Below are 19,392 nucleotides of genomic sequence, written 5' to 3'. Positions count from 1 at the left end.
TTTTTTTTTACTCTGTTGACTTTAGGGTAAGTATAGCTAATAAGTAGGTACATACATTTAAAGAAACTAAATGGCTTAGAATACCGGTGTTATTGAGAAAGTAACTTAATTTAAGCTCAGGAATGCACCCCTCAAATGAACAAGTTATAAAAACAGTTTTGTGAACACAAATTGAAGGAAGTGGTTACAAGACGTTTGAAAGGACAGGCGAGTGAGAGGGATGGTCAGTATTGCCTAATTATGTCGAAATAAACCTGTAACGTGTATTGAAACTTAACGTGTAAGTAACACTATCTGGTGGCAACGCTTTTCTACGGGATTAGCTTTCTTACTAGTCTTACCATTGCCACACTAACACTTTCACAAGGCTTGTTTCGTCACAGGTTAAATCAGTTACCTACGATTTATAAAAATAGGCACACAGTAGGTCTAACTTAGATAGGTACAATGTACAGCCAGCTGCAAAGAAAAGGGGTACCGTTTCTGCATATAAATTTGTAACTTTGTTTCCAAAGATTGCAAAGGTGCTAAGGGAATAATAATGCTGACTGTACAGTCAGTATCCTAAATACTTTAGTGCTAAATGTGTAAAAACGTTCGATCGGTACTTAAGTCTTATTAAATTACAAGAACCATTTAAAAACCTACCTATTTCATTTCCTGAATAACCAATTTAAAACAGTTTAAATTTATTTTTAAGATGACAGTCCATTTCCAACGACAGCAGCACTGCCATTCATTTTACTATGGAAATTGACAATAACACCGACGCGTTCGTACTGTAGTGCAGCTGCGGTCAGAAATGGAATGTTACCCTTAGGATACTAGTACCGATAGTATTAATCACCATTTAAAATCAAGATGCTACTGTATTATGATAGCGTGCTTAAAGGCAATAGACATACCAGTAAATAGAATATTTGTTTTTAATTTGATACTTCCAGCATAGGAGCGGAGGGATGTGTTATTACTTAATATTACCTATTTTATTGCCTTTTAAGTGCCGAGCACGCAATTTGCTCGATTAAGCGCGTATTGCATAATTAGGTGTATTATAGCTTAGCCAGACATGCTCCCGCACCTATGTTGTAGAATTTGTTTAGAAGGACGTTAAACTCAAATATGCCTCTATTCGTATCGTATGTAATACCTACTTATAAAATTTAATGATAATTTTAATAGCCAAATCCTCAGTCCTCAGATTGCTTCTACATATATTTTAACCCTTTACCAGGCTGACATTTCAAAAATGACAATCGAAATTCAGTCTTTTTCATCGAAAACAGAACACATGTTTGAAGTGCCGTATGTGGGAAAATATATACCTATCCCTTAGCCTGGTAAAGGGTTAAGAAGACGAAAACCACTGACAATAAATGTAAAACATAAATACCTACCTATTATGCGTTAGGGCTTGTGCACAAATCACGCGAGGTTCGATAGGGGGAGGGAGAGTCACGAAAAAATCACGATAGATCACGTTGGGGGAGGGAGGGTGTACCTAAGGAAACCTCACGTGTATTTTTCTACAGCGAACGAAACTAAGAAAAAAAACCTACCACATGAGTAGATACTTTTTCTCGGTTTCGTTAAACAATAAATCTTCACTCTGCAATTCAAAATAGCGAGTCTATTTAACGAAAATAGAAAAATAAACAAGATTTTCTATATACAATACTATTTATCTTAAAATTAGTTAGAATGAAAAAATTTCAAAAAAATACACGTGAGGGTGTGTGGGGGGAGGGGGGTAGCCAAAAACCTCACCAAATATCACCAAGGGGGAGGGGGGTCAAAAAGTAGCCGAAAACACCTCGCGTGATTTGTGCACAACCCCTTATCTGGACAAATTTAGTTGTTTTTAAGCTTGATGGCGTATAGCGGCTAACTTAGAGAGAGCTAACGCAAAATTGTATTTTTATATTGAATTTTTACGTTTTAATAAAATGCAAAAGTGTGTCAAAAATTATCTCAATTATTAATTTTACTATTCAGAAAAGGGTCCTAATATTTTTCTTGGCATGATAGAGATCAGTCTCATCTTCATCTGTCTGGGAGCATGTGGTCGGCTCGGCAGCCTAATCCCAAGAATTGACAAAGGCAATAAGTACTTTTTACTTTTACGAATGCGACTGCCATCTGACATCTTTAGCAACAAGCCTATGTAGTCCGGTTTGCTCATGATTATAGGTACGGTACCTAAGCATCTAACTATTTTTTGGAGGTTGGTTCATAAGTTCCGAAAAATTGTCTAAAACATGTCTATGAACCACTGCACTGCTAGAAAACCTACTTTCAAATTTACAAAAAACCGCATATAAAACAGTTCATCGGTTTAAGATCTACGGTGCCACAGACAGACACACACATATAGACGTCAAACTTATGATAGTACCACTTTTTTGGAATTCGAGCTCAACTTATGGTCAACCATCAGCATCACGTAGAATCGGTCAATGATCAAGAAACATGCAACAAATACCTAAGTTTGTGTACTTAATTTTGCCATTACAATTAAACACAAAAAGTTACCTATAACTTGTATTTTAGCTTCCTTCACTAGCCGTGCCTTAGTAACAAATCAGTTTTACAAAAACATTTTTGACTTGGCTCGAAGTGATCCCTTAATGAAAAATAGGTTTATCTTTAGCTGTCAGTTAGGAATTATCTATAGATACGTATTAGGGTACATCAATTTAGGTACCTGTTTATGTTTACTCATATTAGGTACATAGGTAAAATTCAGGGGCCTATATTTATCTTTACAAAAGCTATCTCCCGTTTAGGTACTCTAAACTTAGAATACTTAGGATTAAAAGTTAGTAAGCATAAGTAGGTATTAATTTAATCTAAAAATAAATATTTGATTATACCCACTCACTTCAAAGAGTAAAAAGATCTCTATCCGACCGCATTCAAATACTAAATCACAGCACTAAGCTTCAAACAGTTCAAAAACACGCGGCAAAGATCTGTTTACGTGGTTGTCATGACAACGCGTCACAATTCAATATGGCGCTCGAGCGCGCGCGTGCGGCCGAGTGCGAGCGCGGACTGGTGCGGGCGCAACCACCTCCAAAGCGAGAGGAGCTTCCAAGCCAGTTTTCATTGTGCGAGGACAACGCTTCCACTAATCCATCCATAGTCGCTTAATGCGCGCAGGGCCTGCGGCTATACCACCGCTAAAAGCTCCTTATTACGCCTATTCTAAACGTAATCAATAACATATTGTAGCGAGACAACCTTTAACCTGCCAACGACTACATAGTAGATAAACATACCGACCTTCGATTCGAGGTGATAACGAAAACAAATATATAATGTCAAGTAATATATTTTACTAAAATCCTGAGATACAGAGCATTTAAAACTAAATTAAAAATAACTAATATTACTTCCATTCCATACAAAAAAGTCCCTGTTTAGGGCAGATCTTACGGCAAAGTAATAAGGGTTATGAAATGGTATTCAGACTATAGGTAAGACATGTGTTAACATACGTTAAAATAATGAAAACAATGTTATAAGCACTCCACACTAGCGTCACAGTGCGCAAGTGTGAAGGCACATTATAAAACAAATGCTAAGTAACGTTAAATGTATCAATAAGTAGGAATACTTGGATTAATTGAGCTACGAAATAATAATTAAATTAAAACAAATGATATGATGCATTCTTGTTGCGGCGCGAAGTGCGTCTCGCGTTAAACATTAGACTAAACTATAACAACACGTATCGAACAAGCTGAAAAGAAATTAGTAGAACATAAAATTCTGTACAAAGGCTAAAGAAGAATAGAAGTTAGAAGAATATGCTGCCAAAAAATAAGAAAGAGGTTGATTGACACAAAAATTTAAGGCACATTTTAACTCTACATAAAGTTAAACAACGAGACCAAGTTATATTATCTACATTATTTGTACATTTACAATTATACTTACAATGATACACACTGTCTATATCTATACAATACAAAATCGTAAAAGATTACAAGTTAGAGCATTATCGCGAGAAGATACACTTAGGGCCTTTGGATTACAAAGCAGAAAAAACTATTTTTCCCACTTTGTAACCTGAATGTACTTTTCCTCGTGAAAATGTTCAGTAAACCGCTACGATCGCGTTAATACATTAGACGGTATTGACGACCTGATCAAAGCATTTGGCCACGAACTGTTCTCGGTCGTCAAGTTTGGCGCCCGAGTCCCTGCGAGTGAGCATCGCGTCTTGGAGCGCCGTGAGGGCTTCGCTCGTGAAGCGTTTACCGACGAGATGAGTGATCACAGAGGCTTCGCCGTGGAACCCGGATTCCATGAGGCCAGGCGCGATGTTCAAGGTCACGTCACTGATCAGACCTTTCTCGACTTTCATGTTGATGGAGAGCTCCTGCGTCGCGGAGTATACTTTGGATGGTGCTAGCAGTTCTTCAGGTACGGGGAAGGTACGGCTCACGGTGAAGACGGGAGTTCGTCCGAAGCACCAGTCCCAGCTTTGGAGCTCGTTCCTGATTTCCGAGAGACCTGTAACAACGCAATAATATTATATACAAAATTATAAACAAAGCAAAATATAACTACCAGTGGCGTGGCGTTCCTATTTCAAGCACAGGCGAGACATTACAGCACATTATTCTACAATCAACTAAAAAGTAGGTGCGTCAAATTAACTACGGATAGCCTTAGAATATTTTCGATAGTCTTAATACCACGTCACTGCTAACTACTAGAAAACAGAAATTGTACTCTATCTTTTGTGCCGTAGGCCATTTTTTTTTGATGGAAAAGAGTGAAACTATTGCGTCGTAGTATGAACGAAACATTTAAAAAAGTTAGTGAATATTTTTCTGATTATCTTAGCTACGAAAAGTAGCACAGAAATAATACATATCTTTGTATTTATTTCGCTTATCACAATTTTAAATATTGGATTTATCATTCAAGAGATAAATGTATTTACAGTGGCACTAATTAAGTATTATTTGCGTGTGATAACGTTGTTTACTTGAGCAGTCTACGTGTGGTATCATAAATAACAATGGTGCAGTCAGTTTCGCAATATACAGGCGAAATTGAACAGCTGCAGAATATCAGAACAAGTAAATAATTAAGAATATATAAGTGGTGGCACTTCATCGCTAAACAATTTGTTTCTTTGAAAGGAAAGCTGTACAAAGATTTTATTATCAAAGGAAGATTGGAAAATTATAATTCGCAGCCTTCGGTGGCGTAATGGGACCCATTATGCAATGGCCCTTTAATGTCAATAAATGTATACCAGGTGCTTAACAACGACACTAAGTGCAACAATCTCATAACATTTTTACCTATATGGTTCACTATTGTGGGTCAGATGAATTCATTTAAATAATGAATAGGCAAAAGACTTCCGTGCGAACGATAAAAAGGCAAATCCTTGAATCAAGTAGATATGAATTGAATGAATTTAATTTAGTAAATAAATTCATTGGTCCAACTTTTGTCGGTTACTATGCGGCTACAAATTAATTTAAACAAGTGTTTCACAAGTGTGGGTCGTAACCCTCGGGTATCAAGGCCCAGATAAAGGAAGACTAGTTGTTATGGTCACGTTTCTGAACATTCGTCGAAATTATTTGCGATAGGAATATTTGGTTGTTATTGTGGCAAAAATACTATCGCACTTATGTCATGTACAAACATGCACAAGACACTTCCATACTACCATTAATACTATTAGTACTACTACTAGCGACATTATCTGTACAGTTCCAAAGTTCTGCCACACTAATTGTTTTTTATTATATGAAGATTTTATCTCTTTTCGTTAAGCTGTTCGAGAGAAAATAGGTAGATAATTTGACGCGTAGTCTCATCCTCGACTATTGCTGCTGATTGTACGCAATAGCAACTACATATTTGTGTATAAAACTTCCTTCGATACTACACCAAGAGGTTAGTACCTAAGAGATTCCGTATACGTATGAGAAATCAAAGGACATGGGTATTCTTCATAATGGTTTTTACAAAAGCGACGAGGAACTGCTGACCCATTTATATCTAAAATACTGTGCAAAGCTTCTCTTAAATTAAAAGTATGCTCAAACTATTTCAAATTAAACACCAATGTCTTAACAATCCTTTTTCGCGGACTACTCATTGTCTTATATTTATAAAGACGGGCCGTGTGTGTACGTGTCACGCACACGAATTCGAGCCAATCGTACAGTCTAACGCCACAACGCGATTGGTTGCCGAGTTCGCATCACGCGTGCGATTGGTTGAAACTAGTTAAATTAGACTGCACGATTGGCTCGAATTCGTGAGTAACACCGCTGAACTAGCACCATTCTAAAGGTTCCGTCACACAGGCGCGTCTTCCGGGCGGAGCGTGAGCGTTTTATATGTAAAAGCGGCGCGCCCCGCTCACGCGCCGCCCGCAAAACGCGCCTGTGTGACGGAGCCTTTAGTGTCCGTAAGGCCCGTCTTTATAAATATAAGTCAATGGAACTACTAAACACATAAGAAGAATTAACACTTTCGCAACCGGGCAAAAAACGGCGCACTACCCCAGAAACCGGTCGTCTATATCTGCGTACAAAACAACCCGCTGGGCGGGTTGTCCGGCATCTGAGCAAACATTACGAGTGCCTACCAGGCGGGTTCTCGGTAGTCAAAGTGTTAACTCACCTGGGAACCAATCTTCCGAAGGATTAACGAACTGAAAGCCCCGCTGCTGCGAGATCAGGTTCTGTCCCCCATCGCCGAGGCTCAGCGCCGGGGTCCGCATGTACTCGTAGCCAAGCGCCGTCTGCAGCGCGTCCACCGTCACGCGGTTGTTCACCTCCGACAGGTTGGCCACGGGTGAAGGCACGGACGCGGTCGCGTTCGTCTGTATGCCATGCTAAATAGAATTATATGCCCTTAGACTATTTATTTGGGGGAGGAGGAGGTAGTTAGTCAAGAAAAAGGATGGATAGTGTTATTTAGGTTAAGTAGAATACGCTAGTCTGAAATAGGTAATACTGATTTACTGTTAGTCTAAAAAGCGGGTTTTTACTATGAAATTCTAACAGCAAAGTTTCCATTTTAGCCTCCCAAGTCCCGTCTCCTTCCTTTTTTCGTCGTCCGTCCTTTTATATGGGCAAATATAAATCGAATTTCAACCCATGTAATCTAAATTCAAATACTCTGAGAAATAAGAGTTTAAATTGGCGAGGTACAGATGGAACTTCACTAGATAACGCTGGCACTGTGCAATTTTGTCAATAGAAAAAATAGAAAATTAGTAATGTGCCTATTATTATCTGGAGCAGGTAGCAGAAATTAATTATATTATTTTATTCTTTATCATACAGCAGGGAGCGGATCATAGGTATTTATCATATTATCAAATAAGTAATTTTATCTATAAAAAGTAACAAGATATCACTTCATTATCATAAGCTTTTATACCCGCTCCAGATAAACACGCCTTTACAGTAATGGATGCATTATTAAAAATAAACATAAAATGAGCATGGTCTAGAAAAAAAGAATATGGATAAGGCCTACTACAGAAAACTTTTAGAAAATAAATTCCATTCTCAAAACTAAATTAGTCATTATAAATAAGAGCATACCTATAGGTACTATTGGATAGAGTTAAGTACTAAAGTTGCATAGAACAAACAATTGAAACCCATTTACATTCCTTTATACAGTCGCACGTGAATCATGCCTATGCGCAAGCTGACATTGTGACATTACTGAATATGTAAAAACTCTGCAACGCGCGGCAAAGAAAAACAATGCCACATGTTCAACTCCACATAGTAACAACTAACGTAACTACAAAGTTGATTATATAAGGCGCTAGTAAATTAGGTGCCGTAGGGTTCCGTACCCAAAGGGTAAAAACGGGACCCTATTACTAAGACTCCGCTGTCCGTCTGTCTGTCTCATGAACCGTGATAGCTAGACAGTTGAAATTTTTACAGATGATGTATTTCTGTTGCTGCTATAACAACAAATACTTACTAAAAACTAAGGAACCCTCGATGGGCGAGTGCGACTCGCACTTGCCCGGTTTTTTAACTATGAAAATATATAGGACATACAAACATTTCTTATATCGGAGAATCAAGCTATTTATCCTATACTGTATATTTATTTTGAATCAATAATATTGGCGGCAACAAGCTTGTTAGTATCTTGTAAGAATGCAGAGGCAGGCACCTATTGAATTCATCCAAGCACTTTAAACATTTAATGCTTTGCTCATAAAGGTGATTTTCCCAATTCATTCATTCGGAAACCAAAAAGGGGTTAGGAGTCAATTCTATTCAATATTAATATTCAGTGAAAGTCGATTTCAATTGCATGTTGAGTGCATAGTAACTGTTACCCCCTTATTCATAAAACTTTACGGGCCTGATTTAGTTAAATTGTCTTATCCCTTTCTTACAAATACATCAGTCTAAACGACAGATAAACACAAACGATTCATAGCAAAATCAGGCATGTAACGCGTTTATGAATAACGCCATAAAACTTTGTTCAAAAATCAATTAATTTTAAAGGCTAGTATTAATATTAAAACTCTACAAGGACAAATACTTCTATTGTATTTAAGTAGTTCAATAACAAATGTGAATTAAACAAAGGTCCAGTCATGTGGACTTTGACTCACCTCCCTTTTGGCCAGGGCTTTGCTGAGATCAGACTTGTTGGCGTCCACTAGGAGAGTGCAGTGGTGGTATGCTGAGAGGCGGCCGAGCTTGGCAGCGGTTCCAGAAACCTAGGTTACTATTAAGGAATTTTTTTTGGATACTTTTCAATTGGTACTAGCGACCTGCAAAACCTTAACAAATTATACACCAAAACCTTCCTCAAGAATCACTGGTATTGATAGGTGAAAACCGCATGAAAATCCGTTGTAATAGGTTATAATTCCCCATTAAAGTTGGAAACAAAGGATACAGCTGTGTCAATATAATATGGTATACTATAAAATTATTTTATTTTTGTGATTAATAGCCACAGTATTTAATAACAACCTTATGCCGTGGCGTAAATAAGAACCTACGCCTTGAAAAGGTAGAAAGTGGTTGGTATTTGAAAAGGATACTTTGTATTTATCTCTGACAATGACGTCTTGGCGCTCGTTGATGACGGCGTTGACTCCGAAGCCTCTGAAGAGAGCTCTCTTGATGAGCTCCAAGTTGTACTTTCTGTCATATCTCTCACGGGGAGTGAAGAATGTGACATTGAGGTTGCCACGGTCATGGTAGACAGTACCGCCACCACTGTTGCGGCGAGCCAGGGCTATCTCTTTCTCAGCCAACAGGGGTACATTAGCTTCCAGCCAAGGATTCTGGTGCCTTCCGACCACAACACAGGGCTCATTCCTCCATACCATCATCACATGGTGCTTGGAGAAGTCCATGTTACGGTACATCCAGTCTTCTAAAGCCAGGTTAGTGTAGATGTCGGTGGACTGAGACATGAATACAGACTTTGTGACCTCCCTCTCAGCGGGAAGCTCCCTTTCCTTCTTAGCAGCCAGGGTCTTATTGGCAGTCACCAGGCTGCGGGAGCTAGTCCTGCGGGTGATGCCGATTACCACACACGCGCTGCCGGCCATCTTTTTCATCATTGCTTGGGCCATTTTAGTGCTTTATAAATTTTAATTTCAACAGTTCACAAATAGACACTTTTTTGTATGAAAAGATAATAACAGTTTATAAGCGTAGGTTTACCTTAATTTGGTAGTAATAGTCCTAATTATATCACTAAAGTTTGTGTTCAAAGATTCTGGTGGAACACTCTAGTGTTGAGCACAAGGAGCATCGGCAGCAGATGCTGAGAGGGCGATAAGGTACTCGTGGAGGGCGATGGTCTGATGCAGCCACTTCCAAGTCTGGTGCAGGGTGCTAATTCGAAAACGAATTCCCAGACAATCCCGACAGTCACTTGGCATTCCTCCTCTTGGATGCAGGATGAAAGAAAAAATTACTAGGTTAGTTTATAAGTATAACTTAACACTCGCGTAGAGAACAATAACAATTGTAGTATGTACTCGTTACAAGCGAACAACTGTACAAACGATATGCGTATCAGCGAACTGAACGAGACCGCGCGACTATATAGAATGAATTCGTTACCTTCCGTCGTCTCATTTTATTCATCGTGATAAGCCGGCCGAGGAACTATGAGGTCGGGCGAGGGCATTCGAAGTTCACGCCAAGACGGCAAACAACCTGATAAGAGGCACGAAGGAGCCACGCGTAACCAATTCTTATCGTGCTAGCTTCAAAAGCATATCGGCCTGATAACACTAGGATAACGTCATTACAATTTTATGTACTGTGTGAAGCTTACGATAATTACATATCAACCACATATTGTATAAATTGCATTACATCTTTACCTCGTGAGATTAAATAAATTAGATTACAAAACACAGCCTAATTTTAAGATTTTTCTCAATATTCTTTTATTAATAGCTAGGGATGTTCATCATGTCACGTCAAAATCCGTATGTGATCTATCGATATCGACAAAATTGTCAAGAAAATCATGGATCATAATATTAGGCAGTTGTTCGCTGTTTTTTTATCCCATAGCCCAGTACTTACTTAGTTAATCGCTTTCACCCAGCAGCCTATTATATTTTTGATTCCATCAACTCTATAGTCTTTACACCCTGGGGAGTGCTGCCTCTGAGACGTAGTGATTTAATACTCTTTGCCTCTGAGTGCCTCCCATGACCATGTCATGAGACGCGTAAGGGTGTTTTCACATTGTCCGCTCCGATATCGGATGACGGATGACCTTTGGAGAAAAACAGCTGCTAAAAAATGCCCTATGGCATCAAGTCCTCTTATTCTTGAATTACTTAACCCTTTTTTTGAACAACAAACAATGATGAAATATATAAAATAACAAAGGGACTTTCTACTTTTTGCTTCTTTATAGTCGTATCCAACATCCGATATGGGATCGAACAATGAAAGCGCTCTAAGGGCAACATTCGCTCAGTAGGTATGCCTTTTTTCATTTCAGTAAATTGAGATAGCATGAAGAATCATGCTGTATCTACCCTATAAAGGCTCATTAAAGAAGATCTTGTTTGTAGATTCTCTAGCGGGGCATCCATTAATTGCGTGAGGTGTTTTCAGGACTTTTTTTGAGGTGCAATTTAAAAATGGTCGAATACGAATAGGTATGGGGAGTGTAATGTCGATAAACGCATCGCACTGTGATTAACGATATCCAAACTCAATGTATATTTACAATAATGTACAGAAAAGAAAAATACGTTAAAAAATAGCCAAAACAGCTTTTAACAACTTTGGCAGATATTAACCAAATATTAACCCCATTTCCTCGATAATTATTATTGCATCCCTAGACCCAGTTGTAGTGACAAGAGTATTTTTCTATTTGTATTTTAACAACTACGACAATTTATTGGTCCAACTTGAACTAATGAATTTATTATTAATGTTACTTTACTTTTATCAAAGCGTAGTAAAAGACGTAATACATATACTGGGTCAAGCAGATCTTGTCAGTAGAAAAAGGCGGCAAATTTGAAAAATGTAGGCGCAAAAGGATAGGGTCCCATAGAAAATTTGAATTTCGCGCCTTTTTCTACTGACAAGATTTGCTTGACCATCTATAGTTTTATAGTAAATACAGTCGAGTAAATAGTGCATAATTATATGTGATAGCGTCATAGACAATTTTAACAAGGAACCATACCAAATTTTCAAAAGCTTGATTTGGACCATTGAAAAATTATCTCTTATGAAAATACATCTCTCACATGGCATGGTTGACTTTGACATTTGAGTAGAAGAAAAATCGTAATTTGGTTATTGACGACTAAATTACAACTTTTCTGTTGTAAATTTAGCAAAAATGGCACTCCGAGCTACTGCAGTTCGTTTAAGTAAGAAATAAATTGATATTTTTATGTAGATTTAAGTTACAACACTTATATTCGTTGTTTCTACATGTATTTTCTTGTTATATAACGCAACTTATTTTTTCCAGGCAGCATGAAACAATGGGCTTATAATATGTCAGGATTTAACAGATATGGTAAGTGGCATTTCAAATCAGTTTGTGTACAATTTTTTTTATTGCCATTGTGATTCCGCTGATAAAAAATACCTCAGCAGATACTAAAATATCAACAGTGCACAGATCAATACCTACCTACATGGTTATATATTATGTGCCATTCTCAACCAAAAAGGCACTTATTGCCAGTTATCAATAAGGCACTATTTCCATATAGCTTCAATTTGAATTCGACCTTATCCACAACCGACAATGTGGTACCTTTTGATTCAAAACGTCACAAATATTGCCATAAGGATAAATATTACCTTCCCTTCCCCCCTTGGCTAACAGAAAGAGCTTAAAGTTAGACCAAGAAAACTCTGCAGCGATTTTGATAGCCCATGCAGTGCAAGTGTGTTTTATACGTCATAAATTCATAGAAGTTTGATGATTAAAATAACACTGGCACTGCAAGGGCTGTCATAATCTCTGCAGACTTTTCTTGGTCTAACTCTATGAGTCACATAAATCTAGCTGACACCACACAATCGAAGTTACATTCTACTACAACTACAGTGAAATCTCGATAAGCCGGTACTTCAATGGTCCGGTATACACAGTAATCCGGCACTAAATTTGGGATACAAATGAGCATTCTATGTCCTAATTTACTATGTGCACTTACATTTTCGCCCTTCTATCTCTGGATAAATGGCTAAGTTCCAGATAAGAGTAGAATTTTCTTTGAATTTAGTATTTTAGTAAAATGTTTTTCTACGACATACTAAAAACACATCAATAATATGCAGATTTGGTCTAAATTCCAGTAACCCGAATTTTTCAAGAATCCTGCTCTCTTGTGTCAGCATTATTGCCATATTAGTGAGATTGTACTGTAGTTATATTATAATCCATCACACAGACACTAACCCCCCTTGATCATAAAACTTTACAGGCCTGATTTAGTTAAATTACTTAATTGTTTCATAAGGGGGTTTATTCTGTTTCTTGCAACTTGGCAACCTGCACAAAATCTGTTTATTTCATCCATTTTAGGAAGTCTTTCATATCCTAGTACAAGTTGGTTGTCCTTTTCGATTTATTAATTCATTAATAAATATCACTTTGTACCAACACCATTAATATACACCCACCATCCTGCTTCACATATTTAATTATAAATATTTTAATCTCCAGGCCTGATGCGTGACGACTGCCTCTATGAAACTGAAGATGTGCAGGAAGCTCTGCGTCGCATCCCCGAGCACGTGGTGGACGAGCGCAACTTCCGCATTGTCCGCGCCATGCAACTCTCCTTGCAGAAGACCATCCTGCCCAAGGAGGAGTGGACCAAGCTCGAGGAGGATGTGCTGTACCTTAGCCCTGTCGTTAAGCAGGTCGAGAAGGAACGCAAGGAGAGGGAGGAGTGGGACGCCAACTATTAGATGTTTGTTGTTTAATAATTTAATTTAAATAAAATTAGGTAATTGTATGAGGAGTTTTATTTACGTCTGGTTTACTTTAGTGAAATCATATTTTCGACTAGTAAGCAGCAAAATATGTATGTACTATGTATTCTATGAAGCCAGAAATATGGCAGCTGAAATAGATGGCGATGTATTGCGGTCATCGTGGATCCTGGCCTGACCACAACACAACACAATGTGATTTGATGATTGCACAAATTCTACATTTTTTAGGTGCTATTTGGTGCCACAAATCCCATGAATTTTTGTGATCGTGTCAAGATCATCGTATCACTGTCCGACCACAATAGTACCTGCGAGAACTCGAAGTGTATGGTAGTGTAAAAATTATGAATTTGTGTAATCATCATCGACATGTATCGTGTCGTAGGCAGGCGCAAAGATCCGTGCGAATGATATATATTTGTCACCAATAACTGGACTGGCAAACCACCATTAAGTGCTTGACTACTAGTTCTAGTCACCGCATAGTCTATAAGTGCCCTTTACTTCAGCTGCCAGAGCGTATATTTAGCGCTACTTTACGCTCTATCTTGGGACCTGATGCTGAAACTAGGGTCGCTGGTCAGTTTGTATTAAAAAACAGTTTAGGTAAAATTGTTTTATTACTATAAATATTTTACACATAAAAATAAAGGATGGAGAATAGTATGGCAAAAGATGAGCTTACTTATGGCCTTTCGTGATAAGACAAACTATAATTATACGAGTATGGTCCCTCTGAAACAATAATTTTATAATGTATCTAAATAACAAGACAAATTGACAACAATAATAATCACTCTTACACAACATAACTTCCAATTAGACAAGTAATTAATCATAGGAATTGCTGACATAGTTCCAGTATTACATTTGATTTTCTTTATGTAAACATTTTTTTTAGTTTTTTCATGCATAAGTTAAGAGCGCTCTTACAAGAAAAGTCGAAATAACGCAAAATTGATGATTCTAGTCGACGAAATTCAGGACTTTGTGCTCATTATTAGGAACAATGAGTACTTGTTCCCGTAAAAGCGTCTTCTTATCTTTTTAAATATCGTTGTAAATATTAGAAAAAGGACTTATTAAATTAGTAATGAGTTTTTTTCTGATGGTCGTTTCCGAAAAACCCCGTGAAGCACTGAATGGCAAGCTCTTATTTGGAAATGTTGAGAAGTTTACTCTGCTAAACCTGGCTATTTTGTATTACTAATACCCTGTACTTTAGGCATATCAAACGATATTTTTCCTACACACCTTTGAGAAAGAGAAAATCAAAGTAAAACGAACTCAATTTTCTCTCCGAAACAAGTGTCAATTCCTACGAAAATCTACTTAATATCGAAGTCATTTTCATACTCAAGCAATCTGCAACGTTTGCTTATACTGTTGGTATACATTAGTGTTTATGAAATTCTATTATAATTTTTTGGCAATTTTTTGAAAACTACTCTATATTACCGATGACGCGCGCTGCGCCAGCTCAGTGCCGCGGCAGAGCTTGTAGAGGCAGGACGTGTGTCGGTCGGCTCCGCACATTTTCAACGGCGACAACGAGATTTTTTATCATTGTGTGCGGCGGGCGCCGTGTAAAACGCTATACTGTGTGCGTGTAAACCGCAACGAGAGACTTTGATCCTAGCACTGTTTTTATAGTATTATAATTTATAATGGTACAGTTTAATAAACTACCGGACAGGATTAAAAATATTTGAAACGACCTGACATTCTATATGTATTAATTTTGACTCAAGATAGTACTCAGGGTCTGATGATGGAGCCGGAAGGTGGTCACCGGTACCAATCAACCATGCAACTAAACCACTTCGTGTTTAGGCTCGTTTTATTCATCTCAACAAGATCTTTGACACAAGATAGTACTCATGGTCTGATGATGGAGCCGGAAGGTGGTCACCGGTACCAATCAACCATGCAACTAAACCACTTCGTGTTTGGGCTCGTTTGATTCGTCTCAACAAGATCTTTGACACAAGATAGTACTCAGGGTCTGATGATGGAGCCGGAAGGTGGTCACCGGTACCAATCAACCATGCAACTAAACCACTTCGTGTTTAGGCTCGTTTTATTCATCTCAACAAGATCTTTGACACAAGATAGTACTCAGGGTCTGATGATGGAGCCGGAAGGTGGTCACCGGTACCAATCAACCATGCAACTAAACCACTTCGTGTTTGGGCTCGTTTGATTCGTCTCAACAAGATCTTTGACACAAGATAGTACTCAGGGTCTGATAATGGAGCCGGAAAGTGGTCACCGGTACCAATCAACCATGCAACTAAACCACTTCGTGCTTGGGCTCGTTCGATTCGTCGCAACAAGATCTTTGACAAAAGTTAGTACTCAGAGTCTGATGATGGAGCTGGACTGTGGCCACGGGTACCAGTCTACCATGTAACTGAACCACTTCGTGTTTGGGCTCGTTTGATTCGTCGCAACAAGATCTTTGACACAAGATACTACTCAGGGTCTGATGATGGAGCTCGAAGGTGGCGACGAGTACCAGTCTATCACGTAATTGAACCACTTCGTGTTTGGGCTACGTGTTTGGGCTTCGTGTTTGGGCATCGTGTTTGGGCTTCGTGTTTGGTGTATCACCTAGTGTCAAAGATCTTGTTGAGACGAATCAAGCGAGCCTAAACACGATGTGGTTTAGTTGCATGGTTGATTGGTAATGGTGGCCACCTTCCAGCTCCATCATCAGACCCTGTGTATCTTCAGTGTCAAAGATCTTGTTGAGACGAATCAAACGAGCCTAATCATGTTACTACATGGTTAATTGGTATCCGTGACCACCTTAATCATCATCATTATCATCAGATCCTCAATACTAGTTCGTTTTTAAACCCTCGTTGATACAAACTTTACAACCTATAGGTACCAAATGCTATGACGAAACATGTAAATAAGCGAGTACCTATAATTTATTTCGAGTAATACTTATACCTTCATAAGTACGAGTATGGGGCTATTCATAAATTACGTCGTTTCAAATGGAAGGAGGGGGGGGGGGGTCTGGACATCGGATGATGGTAGTATGACGTAGGAGGAAACAGAGTCATCCGAAGCACGATTTTTGGATGATTTGAGGGGGGGGGGGGGGGGGTCAAAAATCGTCAAAAATAGATGAAAAATTAATTTATGAACACTGCACACACTTACATTTGCACTGCATTTAGTATTTTCGTACTTACCAAATAACAGTTTTAGGACTTTAAAAGTTAAGCACAGTTAGTGTTGTTATGGTTGATTTCAATATGCTACGCGAAGGATCAAGAATGTTTAATCCATCATTGTAGTGCGAGTGTGGTAGAAGGGATCGGCATACTGAGCTCGCACGGCCTGCCGCAGCGCGTAAAATACCTAAACTCGCTCAACGCCGAAATGTAATAGCGCTCTTAAGATGTGGGCAAAACAAACAGGCCATACTTGTTACTAGATATAGTGTTTGTCTTTCCCAATCTCAGCCAATTTTAGTAATATCTATAATAGGTACCAAAGTACAAATCGATAAGGGTAAATATGTCTTATTCCCAGTAGGTATAGTCCCTATATATTACCTATATTTACCTTACATACCAGTTTAGGAAAAAAATAACTGTTCTCAGTTTTGACCACTTCCACCCGGCGGTAAAATTAATGTTTACCGAAAACCCCTAAAAATGCATTTTTGAAAAACTGTATGTGTTTACAAATATAAACCAATAGTAAGTAAATATTACTTAATAAAATTAAATATTAGTTTATTATTCTAAACATAACACAGAACAAAGAAAACGTAAAAACATGCAAATTAAGTAAATAACTATGAAGTAGAAAAATGTATTGTAACATTTGTAACGCTGAAATTATAGGTAGGTATATAAAATTTCACAATACGTCCATCTAGGGAAGGGAATAGAAAAATGATCATGCTGTAATAAAATGATACGGTGGGTTTTTACTTGTTCAAAATGCCTTACATTGATCCAAACAGAAAATGAATTTTTGACACTTACAAATTTTAATACAATCAATATTGGTAGCATTTGCGTTACGTATACTTACATATACAATCAAATAGGTATTAATTTATTTATAAAATGCATTAGGTATATTTCCTAACTGTAAATTTAATAACGCATTGAAATGTTTACAAATAACAAATAAAATATTACAATTCATATAGAAGCCTAATTCGTATGAACTTTGATTCAATTTTGCCGCATAACTATGTATTTATTGGTCGAACGTATTATAACATATATTGATGTTGCCATTAGATCTGAATACAAATTATTTACTTTTTTAGAAAATCAGTTTTTTTAAACAAATTTGGTATATGGCGAATAAAAATGGGCCGTCGATGATGCTCATTATCAAGGTAAATTTAGGTACAATAACTGTGGCCTACAAAATTGATTTAGAATTTTACATTGTATAATTAGGAAATAAGTTTAGTCCATAAAAGAGATCTTTAGTTATCTATGGTATACTTTATTACTATAAACAGTTATTTAAATATGTCAAATTTTAGTATAGATGGACAAAACACTACTAGGGCCATCTTAGGAAATCACGGGCGAAAATAGTTTAGATTAGTTCTAGTTATACAGTATAGTGTTAGTTAGTGTAATGACATTATACTCCAAAACGTAATTCAAGACCAAAAAAAGTAAGAAAATGTTGCCACTGCAATAATTTGTTTGTAAAATAGTAAATTCATTTTGATAAATAATCACGCTAAGATAATTTATATATTAGTAATTTTACTCCTAGTATTTAAAAAAGTGCTTTTATTTACTTAATTTTACTTAAATACAAGACACGCTAGTAAAAAGTGGCAACATTGTCTTACTTTTTTTGGTCTTGAATTAAGTTTTGGACCGTAGTTATATTTAACTATTATTTCCCCTGTTTTACCATGATTAAAATAGAGATACATATTTACGACTAGTTAATATTCGATGTAAAACAAACACATCCTATACAAATCATATTAGTAAGTAAATACAATAATATTATACAAAATAATTGTTTGCTTACAGACTAAACGTTTTGAGCCTGTATAAAGCCTACAATATAATAAATATTGTAAATAATGGCAAATATATGGCATTAACCATCATAATTACATCAAAAGTAGGAATAGCATTCGCTATTTAGGATTTTTGATACATTTTTTATTCATATATCTATTACATTTGAAAATTTTGATATTCAAGGAATGATAAATAATATTTTAGCTAGGCATAAAATTTGGAAAACAAAAAGGACTGAATCAAATGTACAATAATTCATCATAATATAAACGACATCGTATAAGCTTGTCCAGAATAAATCTTAAAATGTGCCATTTTATTATGCAATAGAGAGACAAACAAATTAACTAAATTATGTATAATTATACGAGTACTAACTCCGAAAGATTGACTTTAAAACCACCTAACACCAAGGAGGACAGATTCTGTTCATAGCCTTATTAATGTAAATATAATACAAGTATAACAGTATCGCTTAATTTTAATTGATTAGCTGTACATTACCTAATTAATGGAATTTATTACTTTTTTACACCTATCTTTAAAGATTGGATTGGCAACTAATTTCTTCAATGACATTGTGATCTTTGGATAACGTTTTGTTCGAGCTTAAAGGGCCCCACTGATTAACAGTCCGCCGGACGGTATCGGCCTGTCAGTTGTTCGGAACTGTCAAAATTTTGTTCTAAGTTAATCAGTGGGCCCCTTAACACAGTCATTGCCACTAAGTGCTACGGGATACGCTCGTAGCGCGTAGCCACAGTTTCGCCGTATGGAGCACGTAGTCGCTACGAACAGTGTACCCGACAGTCGGGTTCTTGGCCCTAAATGTGTTACACAAATAGTACAATTAT

The 19,392-nt window shown here is 37.2% G+C and overlaps 3 protein-coding genes across 4 annotated transcripts; 1 reads left to right on the top strand and 2 right to left on the bottom strand.

The window, feature by feature from the left end:
* Positions 1-3,318: 3,318 nt before the first annotated feature.
* LOC134789772 (lipoyl amidotransferase LIPT1, mitochondrial) lies at positions 3,319-9,775 on the bottom strand. 2 transcript variants are annotated; one of them, XM_063760418.1, is made up of 4 exons: positions 9,086-9,775; positions 8,648-8,755; positions 6,667-6,868; positions 3,319-4,521 (listed from the first exon to the last, which is right to left on the bottom strand). In XM_063760418.1, exons 1-4 carry the CDS (start codon positions 9,623-9,625, stop codon positions 4,133-4,135), a joined length of 1,239 nt encoding a protein of 412 aa, XP_063616488.1. In that variant the 5' UTR covers positions 9,626-9,775; the 3' UTR covers positions 3,319-4,132. The 2 variants fall into 2 exon arrangements, with proteins under 2 accessions (XP_063616488.1, XP_063616487.1); XM_063760417.1 differs by having other exon boundaries at positions 6,667-6,880; positions 9,086-9,625.
* On the bottom strand, positions 9,718-10,447 carry LOC134789783 (uncharacterized). The gene is made up of 2 exons (XM_063760429.1): positions 10,122-10,447; positions 9,718-9,944 (listed from the first exon to the last, which is right to left on the bottom strand). The coding sequence occupies exon 2, from the start codon at positions 9,935-9,937 to the stop codon at positions 9,785-9,787; it is 153 nt and encodes a 50-aa protein (XP_063616499.1). The 5' UTR covers positions 9,938-9,944; positions 10,122-10,447; the 3' UTR covers positions 9,718-9,784.
* A 1,350-nt stretch (positions 10,448-11,797) lies between these two features.
* Positions 11,798-13,522, top strand: LOC134789782 (cytochrome b-c1 complex subunit 7-like). The gene is made up of 3 exons (XM_063760428.1): positions 11,798-11,914; positions 12,019-12,066; positions 13,228-13,522. Exons 1-3 carry the CDS (start codon positions 11,884-11,886, stop codon positions 13,473-13,475), a joined length of 327 nt encoding a protein of 108 aa, XP_063616498.1. The 5' UTR covers positions 11,798-11,883; the 3' UTR covers positions 13,476-13,522.
* The last annotated feature ends 5,870 nt before the right edge of the window (positions 13,523-19,392 follow it).

This window comes from Cydia splendana, chromosome 4 (genome assembly GCF_910591565.1).
Source record: "Cydia splendana chromosome 4, ilCydSple1.2, whole genome shotgun sequence".
Lineage (NCBI taxonomy): Eukaryota > Metazoa > Arthropoda > Insecta > Lepidoptera > Tortricidae > Cydia > Cydia splendana.
Note: the sequence above shows the minus strand (reverse complement) of the source record. Positions and strands in the feature narration are given on the sequence as shown.

What these genes read in the sequence shown, in the direction of transcription:
- LOC134789772 (XM_063760417.1), bottom strand. Translation starts at nt 9,625, where the DNA reads ATGGCCCAAGCAATGATGAAAAAGATGGCCGGCAGCGCGTGTGTGGTA. An exon ending in AAGCCCTGGCCAAAAGGGAG is followed by an intron (nt 6,881 to 8,647) that starts GTGAGTCAAAGT and finishes AATTCTATTTAG; the next exon opens with CATGGCATACAGACGAACGC. An exon ending in TTCGGAAGATTGGTTCCCAG is followed by an intron (nt 4,522 to 6,666) that starts GTGAGTTAACAC and finishes GCGTTGTTACAG; the next exon opens with GTCTCTCGGAAATCAGGAAC.
- LOC134789783 (XM_063760429.1), bottom strand. Translation starts at nt 9,937, where the DNA reads ATGCCAAGTGACTGTCGGGATTGTCTGGGAATTCGTTTTCGAATTAGC.
- LOC134789782 (XM_063760428.1), top strand. Translation starts at nt 11,884, where the DNA reads ATGGCACTCCGAGCTACTGCAGTTCGTTTAA. An exon ending in AGCTACTGCAGTTCGTTTAA is followed by an intron (nt 11,915 to 12,018) that starts GTAAGAAATAAA and finishes TATTTTTTCCAG; the next exon opens with GCAGCATGAAACAATGGGCT. An exon ending in GTCAGGATTTAACAGATATG is followed by an intron (nt 12,067 to 13,227) that starts GTAAGTGGCATT and finishes TTTAATCTCCAG; the next exon opens with GCCTGATGCGTGACGACTGC.